This window comes from Nanorana parkeri, unplaced genomic scaffold, assembly GCF_000935625.1.
Source record: "Nanorana parkeri isolate BGI_ZX_2015 unplaced genomic scaffold, ASM93562v1 scaffold1894, whole genome shotgun sequence".
NCBI lineage: Eukaryota > Metazoa > Chordata > Amphibia > Anura > Dicroglossidae > Nanorana > Nanorana parkeri.
The window spans coordinates 223,472-234,159 of record NW_017308162.1 but is presented as its reverse complement, the minus strand read 5'-3'; the positions used below and the strand labels follow the sequence as shown (position 1 = coordinate 234,159).

Genomic DNA, 10,688 nt, shown 5'->3' with positions numbered 1-10,688 from the left:
AAATGTATCAAAAATATTGCCTTCCAACTCTTTACGAAGAAGTCCTTTAACTTCAGTACCCCTGGGGGTCACCTGACCAGAAATTTCCCCTATTGCCAGTGACCTCTGTATCCCTTGGGGTCATATGACCAGACGTTTCTCCAATCAGCGGTGACCTCTGTATCCCTTGGGGTCATATGACCAGAAGTTTCTCCAATCAGCAGCGGCCTCATTAAATGTCATTATGCCACCTGCCGCTTTCTGCAGTTGGCGTCCGCCGTTGCCTGGCCTCAATGGCAGCCAAGTGTCCCAATCAGTAAATGGCGCGACGCCCTTCACAAAACCGCCAGGCTGCCCTCGCAGCGGCTGGTGATCATGCTGCCGATTTCGGTCCAGGTGTCCGTGTGCGGGTTATAAACCTCGACAGCGTCAGAGGTCACGGGGGCGGAGAAGTTGTGGAGGATGGCCCTCCCGCCAGCCGCGTACAGCAGTCCATTCACGCTGATGACAGATACGCCGGTCCGGGGAAACTTCATCGGCGACACTTCCGCCCACAGCTCCTACAGACCGAGAGAATGTAAAACGGCAATAAAAATACAGATCAATAAATGACACACAAAATGTACATTTCCTGGCTGGAGGATGTCCAACATCATCTAGCTTGTTCCTCCCCAGCCTGACAGTCCCTGGCCCGCTCCTTCTAATCATGTAGGACACGTAGGCACAACCTAGATAACGTACAGAATGCTATATTGTTTCTTTAAAGGAGAACTATGGGGTCAGGGCTTTTCCCCCATAGTTCTCCTTAGGGTAACGGGAGGGCACAAACTAGCGTCCTCCCGTCACCCTAGGCTCAGTATATAGGGAGCTACAGCTCGCGGTATACTGAGACGCCGCAGCTGAAGCAGATCCCGACAATTATGTCGGGATACGCCCAGCTGCGTGAGTGACAGCTGGCTCTGCCTATCTAGAGGCAGAGCCAGCTGTACCCGCCCCCTCCCCCGTCCGTTCCGCCAGTCAGCGCTGGCGGATCGGAGCGGGGAGGGGGGAATCCAGCCCCTCCTCTGTCACTGCAGAGAGGCGTGACAGGTTCGCTACTTGGATTTGTCTCAAAAATCATCATTCTTCATGGAAACCCCCCCTGGCGCTAGGTCAGCCATTTTATGATAATCGCATACCTCCTCAAAAGAATATCTCTCCACCGTGTTCAATGCGTCCTGCCTCTCGTTCCAGCCGCCCACCGCATACAAGCAGTCATTCAGACAAGCTATGCCCAGATACGCCCTGCGGGTGCTCATGGGCGGCAGCAAGGTCCAGCGCTTGTAAATTGGGTCATAGGCTTCGGCCGAGGACAGCTCCAGTCCCTCATGACTGATCCCACCAACTATGTAAATCAACCCTAAAAAAGAAAAAGAAAAGAGACATGCCGTTCATGAAGGGACTCAAATGAATGCGCAAAAAGGATTAAAGAGGACCTGTCAGGAGAGGAACAAGGGAGTTGCCGCTGCTCACTTCTGTGTTTAAAGGTGCAAAATCCAGGCCGTTCACCCTAATCCTTCACCTGACAAATTCCTGTCAGCTTGTTGGACATCCCATTCCAAAACCAGGGGTCAGTGGTACTTTAATTGTTTAACATTCTATTCCAATGGCACCAGGAAGGCTCCAATCACATGTTTAGCTCTATAAGATATACTGTATTCGGTCACAGGTCGGCTCAGTAGATCGGGAGGTGAGCGAACACATACCGTTGCTCACTCACTTCACGATCCTGTCCCTGCAGAGAGCGGTGACTGTCACTCACGGCTCCCTGCAGGGATTCCCCCCCTATCCCATCCTCTAGTGCTGACTGGCGGAACGGACGGGGGCGGGTACAGCTGGCTCTGCCTCTAGATAGGCAGAGTCAGCTGTCACTCACACAGCTGGTTGGATCCAGACAGTAATGTCGGGGTCCGTCCCGGCTGCGGTGTCTCAGTATAACGCGAGCTGTAGCTCTCTATATACTGAGCTTAGGGTGACGGGAGGACGCTAGTTTGTGTCCTCCCGTTACCCTTAGGAGAACTATGGGGAAAAGCCTTAACCCCATAGTTCTCCTTTAAGACATAATAATGATACATATGTGGCAGTGTATGGACCATTCCAGATTTCCCCCTCTCATTTTTCAATTTGATACAGTTTTTACTTTCACTCAGTCAGTGGTCATACAGCAGTGACAGGTTCTCTTTATACACACATCCCTCATTCAGCAGTCCTCGGTATTGGTCACCTTGTCTCTCGCAGCAGGCAAAGTTATATCTGGGCACAGACATCTTCCCGACCACCTGCCAGGTATTCTCTTCCGGGGAGAACCGCTCGATGCCGTTTCCGATCTCGGCCCCGACCCAGCCGCCTGCAGGAGAGTGTCAGAGGGGTAAACATTCAGTGCAGGTCACCTCTCCTCCTCAATAAGCACCTCTAGTAGGGGTGTTCAGGTATCAGAATCTGTAGAGGTGTTGTTACTTGGCATTTACATGAGAACTCCCAGGGTCACAGCTGCGAATGGGCCCCGGTGCTCCACCACTGTCCTCCTATCATTGGTCCTTATTGTTTTATAAAAACTGTCACATGACACTAAAGAAAAAGGAATCAGTCATTGGTATCTGTGAGGACAAGTATTAGTACTTCGAAAAAATGTGCCTCAGGTACCGCGTTATCCATGGAATTTTTCTCATCCGCTATGGATGGTTTTGTGTCGCGCATTGAGCGCGCTCTCACGCATAGGCCCCCTAAAAAACGGGTTCTGCCCTTGCCATCCCTGGCATTGTCTGGGGAGTCCGAGGAGGAGGGGGAACTTCCGTCCACGTCACCCCGGACTCCTCACCGCCGGACTAGGGCAGTGAGGATGAATCTGCGTCTGCCTGGCCTCGGAGAGCGTGGTACGCAGACGTGGTTCGACTGCTGGTGGACGCCCCTCTGCGTCCGGATCTTCTGTCCCAGGGGCCTGTGTATAATGAACGGAGAGAAAAGGATTTTACGGTGAGTACAAAAATCCTATTATCCGTGCATCCCTAATACATATATACTGTATATATTTAGGGATGCACCGATACCGTTTTTTGGGTACCGAGTACGGGTACCGACCAGTCAAGATCGATCTACCTGCCATTGAGGTGTGCCCCTCTGATGTGGTGGAGAGAGCTCAGTAGGAGTTTCAGAGATTAGTTTAGGCCCCATTTACACTGAGCGACATGAAAATCGCGCGATTTTGAGCGACATCGCGCAACTTTTTCCTACTGGGATGTATGTAATCAGGAGCAATATCGCTCGAAATCGCTCGAAAAAAGGGTCATGTAGGAGCGACGAGCTACAAGCGATATTGAGCGACGAGATGTGAACAGCTCCATTGAAATGGATTGGAGAAGCTACATAGAGCGATATCGCTGCAAAAATCGCGCGATGAATCGCTCAGTGTGAACGGGGCCTGAGACCCCGTTCACATCGAGCGATTTATCGCGCGGTAATTCCCGCGATATCGCGGCAAATTACCGCGCGATATCGCGCTCCAATGCAATCCAATGGGGCAAAGGGTCCTGCTGTCGCGGGTCGTGTGTCGCTACAGCTGGACCCTTTTTGGAGCGGATTTAGCCGCGATTCAAGCTTGCTCAATGCAAGCTTGAACGCGACATCACGCGGCAAATCACGCGATGTCGCGCAATATGCAAATCGCGCGATTTGCATATCGCGCAGTGGGAACGGGCCCTGCGAGTAACACAGAAATGGAAGGACGAGTGACCAGGAGTCAGAGGTCAGACAGCCGTCCTGGCGCACTGTAGGAAACATGGCTCACCCATGGCATAGATGGCTCCGTGGCAGGAACAGACCCCCAGGCCACAGCGCGGCTGGTTCATGGAGGGGGCGGCAGTCCACTGCTTGGTGATGGGATCATAGCACTCCACACAGTCAAATATCATGGAGTCCTTTTCCCCTGAGAAGGAAACGTCTGTTAGATTTATAGGTGACATCTCCTGGGATGGAGACACGGATCCTTCACGTTTTAATTGAATAAGAACACATTTCTTTAAATGTAACACTTTGTATACAGCAAAAGATCTGAGAGCAACAAGTATAGAAACAAAACACACGGCGACTAAGCCCTTGTCCACACCTGAACGTTTTGTAGCGCTCAAAAATATAAATCCCATTGTATTCAATGGTCTCGTTCCCACCTTGGCGTATTTCCGCCCGTCCCTAACGCGCTATGAAACGGCCCACGCCTGAAAAGGTACATGAACTACTTTGGGCCGTTTTGTTTCGCGTTTCCATTGGGATACAGCCAAGTAGCCTTCGGAAACGCACGACTTTTTTACCGCGAATCGCCTAGGTGTGAACGAGACCTTACGGTACAAGACAATGAGAAAGAGCGTCCACTGATCTGCTGGTCACAAATTCAGAGTGTAAAACACTTCTCAGCATCGTAAGATACATTGAGGGGAATGTATCAATACTGGAGCAGACAGAATGTGGAACAGTTGCCCACGGCAACCAATCAGCATCCACCTTTCATTTTCAAACCTTAACTGAACAAACTGATGAGAGAAGGTGATTGGTTGCCATAGGCAGCTGCTCCAGTTTTGATAAATCCCCCCCCCCCGGTAAAAAAAAATAGTATTACAATTGTAATTGAGAGCAGAACATTCAATAAAACATTGGGGGGAATTGATCAAAACTGACAAAATCTGGAGCAGACGTGCACGGCAACCAATCAGCTCCTCTGTCTCAGTTTCAAATCATACCTGAGCAAAGTGAAGAGAGAAGCTGATAGGTTGCCGTGGGCAACTGCTCCAGTTTTGATAAACTCCCCTCATTGTATTCATGGTTAAAGGATATCCTAAATTTCCATTCTGTTCATAACTAGAGTGGGGAAGGGGAGAGAGTGGGGAAATGGATGGGGAGGGGGGTAATTTAGCCACGCAGGACAGATCTTCTTAAACTTTTCAGTGCTACCCCTACGGCTATAGGTGAGGCTTTGCAGGTGTAGGATAGAGTTCACCTTATCTATCCAGATGCTTGAGGTTGGGGACAGAGCCAATGCTGAGCTACAGTGCTCCTGGCCAGGTCGAGGTTCTGATTGCTGCTATGTCTAAGTGAGAGCCATGAAAGAGGAGTTCTAAGATTCCCAGCAGACCCATCGCAGATCATTTAGATCAGCGGTTCTCAACCTGTGTAACCTCCGGACCCACATTTGTCCTCGGTCATTAAGTCACGACCCAAGTCACACTGCAACGGAACACACGGCATTAGGGTACCGCGCGTTCCGGTGCGGGTGTACGAACTGTGGGAGGGAGGTGTGTTTGGGGTACCATTTAAATTAATGGCAGCGCAAAACACCTCCCACACCAGAATGCACGGTAGTATACGATTAACGCACTGTACTACCGTGTTTCCCCGAAAATAAGACACTGTCTTATATTTTTTTTGGCTCAAAAAAACACACTAGGTCTTATTTTCGGGGTAGGTCTTATTTTTTTATGTACAACAATCCACACCTATTGGGGGGGGGGGGGGGGGGGGCTGCTGTGCTGTGACGGAGCTCCATCCATACGTGCATTGCTTGTACAGCTTCCTTGCGCGCCTTGTAGAGGCGCCGGGAGCCAGATTCTGACGTCACTCCGGTCCTGGCACCTCTACAGGACATGCGAGGCAGCTGTAAGCGATGCACTTATAGATGGAGCTCCCTCGCGGCTATACTACCAGCCCGCCCCACCTCAAGCCGACACTCGACACCGGACAGCATTTTTCGAATGGCTACTTGGCGCAAGAGCTGACAGCGCTGTGATAGGGGGAGGCAGAGGAGCCTCTCACCTAGAAAAGTGGACGGCATGTGGCGACCCACTAAACATGGGGTCGCGACCCACCCGTTGAGAACCGAGGCTTTAGATGGAGGGGGGAAAAAGGATCACCCACTTTTCCAGCACGAATTGCGATAACGAGGGTCACGGGATTGGGGTGGGACTGGGCCCCCTATGACCAGCCTAGAAATGTCCACGTCACTCATCCAAGGTCCTATTTTATTTTTTGCCTGGTACCTCCAACCACGTAGATCCTCCCCTCCAGAACCGCGGCGCACATTCCGCTGCGGGCTTGATGCAGAGACGACACGGTGCTCCAGTACTGGCTGAAGGTGTCAAAGCGTTCCACGCAGCTCAGCGCTCGGCTGTCACTCCAGCGCCCTCCCTGCAAGCGAGTGTACCCCCCTGTGTGTGAGAGAACAGGCAAGCACTGCAATCATATTCACAGTCTGCTTATCAATATTAGTACCCTTATAAAAGACACAAACTGGCAGCGTGTATGCAGCAAGCCTAGAACAGGCCAATACCCAAATATTGCCAGCCTTGCCGGGACGGAGAAAGATAAACAGGAGGGCCCGAAATGTAAGTTCCCCTGGAGAAAATGCTGCTTAAAAGGAGAACTACGGGGTCAGGGCTTTTCCCCATAGTTCTCCTTAGGGTAACGGGAGGACACAAACTAGCGTCCTCCCGTCACCCTAAGCTCAGTATATAGGGAGCTGCAGCTCGCGGTATACTGAGGCGCAGCAGATGAAACGGATCCCGACAATTATGTCTGGATCCGCCCAGCTGCGTGACTGACAGCTGGCTCTGCCTATCTAGAGGCAGAGCCAGCTGTACCCGCCCCCTCCCCTGTCTGTCCCGCCAGTCAGCGCTGGAGGATCGGAGCGGGGAGAGGGGAATCCAGCCGTGACAGGATCGAGAGGTGAGCGAACGCCGGTTTGTGTTCTCTCACCTCCCGATCTACTGAGCCGACCTGTGACAGTCTCATTGTCACAGGTCGGCTAGAACTATGAGGTGAGTGAAAAGCCCCTCCCCCCCTCATAGTTCTCCTTTAATGCTCCCTCCAGTGCTGCTCACATAAGCAAAAGTCTATGTATTAGGACATGTGACCTCTGTGGGTGGGGAAGGTCAGAATTCAGGTTGTCAAATCTTCAGCCTTCAGCATGGATCAAGCATGGGCATGCAACCAGTAGCTTAGGTATGTGATCGTGTCATCAACACTAAGGGGAGCCAGCAGCAGCATTTTCTCCAGAGAAGGGCAAGTATCTCATCCGGTTACTTTTTATTTTTTTTTATCCCAGTGAGACTGCGAACATCACAAACATCATTGATAATGACACAACAATCATTGCAGCACAGGGTACCCTAAAGAACCGTCAGTGCTCCAGATAATGAATGTGAACGATGGCGTTTTACTATGTCCTCAGCGCAGTATTCATCGTCTCTTACCGATTGCGTAGAGGAATTTGCGCGCTTTCCTCCGAGGCCACACGCGGGCCGGCTGCAGGAAGTTGCAGAGTTTGCGGTCCTTGGGGGACTGGCCGGGCTCACAGTATTCCCTCAGCAGCGTCTGCAGCGCCACCCGCAGGCTGAAGTCTGTTACTTCTGGAAAGATGAACACAGAATACAGGACTCTGGACAGCAACTCAACAGCACGAGGTTGTAACCACCCGACATCAAGAGACACACACGGGCTGCACGCAGCTCTTATTGCTTACAAACGTATACTGTAAGCCGCAACAAGCTTTATTGCTAACAGATGTTACATATGACTCCGCCTCTGACACCTTTCACCCAATCGGCTTGATAATAGAAGGTGGGTAAATCAAGAGGGGTAGAAATTCGGGATGCACCGATACCGGTACTAGTATCGGTGCCGATGCCAAGTATTTGGGCGAGTACTCGTAGGGAGGGTATCTGGAAAGGGAGGGTCTCTGGAAAGGGAGGGTCTCTAGGAAAGGGAGGGTCTCTAGGAAAGGGAGGGTCTCTAGGAAAGGGAGGGTCTCGAGGAAAGGGAGGGTCTCGAGGAAAGGGAGGGTCTCGAGGAATCGGAGGGTCTCGAGGAATCGGAGGGTCTCGAGGAATCGGAGGGTCTCGAGGAATCGGAGGGTCTCGAGGAATCGGAGGGTCTCGAGGAATCGGAGGGTCTCGAGGAATCGGAGGGTCTCGAGGAATCGGAGGGTCTCGATGGGAGGTGTTGTAGGAAAGGGGGGGTCTCTGGAAAGGGAGGGTCTCTAGGAAAGGGAGGGTCTCTAGGAAAGGGAGGGTCTCTGGAATGGGAGGGTCTCTGGAAAGGGAGGGTCTCTGGAAAGGGGCGGTCTCTGGAGAGGGAGGGGCTCTGGAATGGGCTCTGGAAAGGGAGGGTTTCTAGGAAAGGGAGGGGCTCTGGAATGGGAGGGGCTCTGGAATGGGAGGGGCTCTGGAAACGTCTGTGTAACATGTAGAACTATAAGAAAACTGATGTGAAGATTTGTCACTTCTTTACCTTCAATGTCCTTCTGCAGTCTCTGAGGAGGAAGCAGAGGGAACCTCACCGGTTCCAGGACCTCCACCACGTGTCTCTTGCGCGTCGCCGTGTCCCTCTGCAGCCACGCCATGGCGGCGCCAAACACCTGGTGCTCGTCCTCGATGCAGAGCTCCTCGCTGCGCAGGATGCGGGTCAGCTGATCTTTGGTGAGGTTCAGGAACTCGTCCCCTTGTTTGGCCTCCGGGAAGTGAGCGTGGATGTAGCTCTCCGTGAACTCCAGCAGAGGCTGACAGGACAGCTGCTCCGAGAACTGGAAAAAGCCCACGCAATTGCCCGGCTCGATCTGCTCCTTTAAGAAGTCGCAGCACAGCGCCACCAGGTCGTTCAGCTGCAGCATGTCGGCCGCAACCATCAGCCCCTGCACGTTCTCTGCGCTGATATGAACCGAACCTGGAGGGAAAAACAGGCAGCGATATTCCCAATTTATTCATCCAGTCCTGAGATGCACACAGCTCTGCCACACAGCACATCCAGTCTGGTGCAGAAACTGTTTTTGTGGTTGTCACACACACAGTCCGGCCTCTTACCTGTGTATATAAAATCCAGCAGCAGCTGGAAGCTGTCGGGTTCCACTTCCTGTATCTGCACCACGTCATCGGAGGACTCCTTTAACCCACTGGACAGTAAAGCCGAGAAGTACGGACTGCTGGCCGCCAACACCAACTTGTGTACAGAGAAGACGACGAGGCCGACTTGTATCCGGAGGTCACAGAACTCCCGCTGCTGCCTCATCTTGTTCATCTGCTGGAGGATGAGCTGCGCGTGTTTACTGACCGAGCGCGGCGAGCTGCCGGGTGGGGCTGCCCTCGCCGGATCCATTGCGGAGCGCGGGGAGGACCTGTGAGGGGGAATCACACCGATTACTGCCGGGAGGATCCGTTCAAGGAGAAGATATTCTATGACATGTCAGATGGAAGACTGAAGGGGAGGACGGAGGTCAGATGGAAGACTGAAGGGGAGGACGGAGGTCGGATGGAAGACTGAAGGGGAGGACGGAGGTCAGATAGAAGACTGAAGGGAAGGCCGGATGGTGATGTGTGGGTTCAGATTTCAAATGGGATAACTGTAGATAACCCAGAAAGGGCCCCACAAGATAACATTTTGGGGCCCCCCATGCATCAGTGGGAATGATTAGGGTATCATGAAGAACGGCTCCCACTTATCACCTGACCTAGAAGTGAGGTCCAGGTCTAGGTGATGGGGGTGGGAAGGGGGGCTGCATCTCTTGCAACTGGACCCCCTAAATCTGGAGGCCCTTTGTGGGCCCCTGTGCAAGTGCACTGTCTATACAAATGGGGCCCCTGGACCCCCAGCCCAGCATGTGATCACACAACATCTAATGACTGGCGGATCTTTTGAAATGGAAGTGAAAACGTAATTTTTATTGGCTTTGTGTCCCCACTGGGGGAATATTCTCTCATTTCCTGTCCCATGCACAGCAAAGGGAAATCCCCCATCCCCCCAGGACAGGACACAGACGGCAATATAAAATATTGGACGTTCTACCAGGCTCCATCTAAACCTAACTTTGGAAAGAACTGTCTGGATGCACAATGTGCAACAACGAGCTCTGCGTGTTATATATTCCCCTCACCTCACTAACAGGGGCCCCTCCGGGCCCTACACGCAGCCCCGCCTCCCTCTATAATTCTATAGCATCCCCTCTATACTTGTCTAGCATCAGCTAAGATTTACCTTCAGTCTCCGCTGCCAGCTGGCGTGACGTCACCTCCCTCCTGGAGCGGAAGTCGGAAGTTGGGGCGCACTGGCGGCCATATTGGAGGTGGCAGGAAGATTGTTGGAGGTTCTCTGTATCACCACGTGGGAGGTAGGGAAGTGTCAGGGTGAGGGAAGGGGGTGCAGGACACTGACTATTCCTTTATTATTATTGTATTAATTCTGTATTCAGTTTGTATAGCATACATGTCACCTATACAGAGAGTGATGCACACAGCACCATCTGTACACAGCTCTCCCCATCATCACTGCTCAAGGCTGATCTCTGTGTATCTCTGCAGATAACAATAATAAGTTATTATTTTATTATCATACACAGGTATATTCTACTCAACAGTCACTCAGGAATATACAATATATCCTATTATCATTGATGCATATTCACACTGTGTCACATTTTAAAGTGCATATCCAACCCAACCAAAACGTTTTATTTATGGCTTTGGATGGGGTGGGGATTGGGGCAAGAGCCCCTGCCAGTTGTTTTTTTTACTGCTATTTGTGGCCCCATTGAGGAGATGTGCTCTCACTTCCTGTTGCAATGACAAAATTGTCCCAGAACGGGACATGATGTGATGTCTCCAGCGGGGACAGATGATGCGAAAACTAGAAACCCCCCC

The 10,688-nt window shown here is 51.9% G+C and overlaps 1 protein-coding gene across 1 annotated transcript; it reads right to left on the bottom strand.

Moving 5' to 3' along the window:
• Window positions 1-275: 275 nt before the first annotated feature.
• Window positions 276-9,151, bottom strand: IPP (intracisternal A particle-promoted polypeptide). Its single transcript, XM_018571999.1, has 8 exons — window positions 8,859-9,151; window positions 8,290-8,721; window positions 7,254-7,409; window positions 6,042-6,209; window positions 3,803-3,940; window positions 2,243-2,365; window positions 1,158-1,378; window positions 276-539 (listed from the first exon to the last, which is right to left on the bottom strand). The coding sequence occupies exons 1-8, from the start codon at window positions 9,148-9,150 to the stop codon at window positions 315-317; spliced, it is 1,755 nt and encodes a 584-aa protein (XP_018427501.1). The 5' UTR covers window position 9,151; the 3' UTR covers window positions 276-314.
• Window positions 9,152-10,688: the final 1,537 nt, after the last annotated feature.

Coding starts and splice junctions, on each gene's coding strand:
- IPP (XM_018571999.1), bottom strand. CDS start 9,150: ATGGATCCGGCGAGGGCAGCCCCACCCGGCAGCTCGCCGCGCTCGGTC. Junction 6,210..7,253: donor CAAATTCCTCTACGCAATCG/GTAAGAGACGAT, acceptor TCTCACACACAG/GGGGGTACACTCGCTTGCAG. Junction 2,366..3,802: donor CGGAGCCATCTATGCCATGG/GTGAGCCATGTT, acceptor ACTCTCCTGCAG/GCGGCTGGGTCGGGGCCGAG.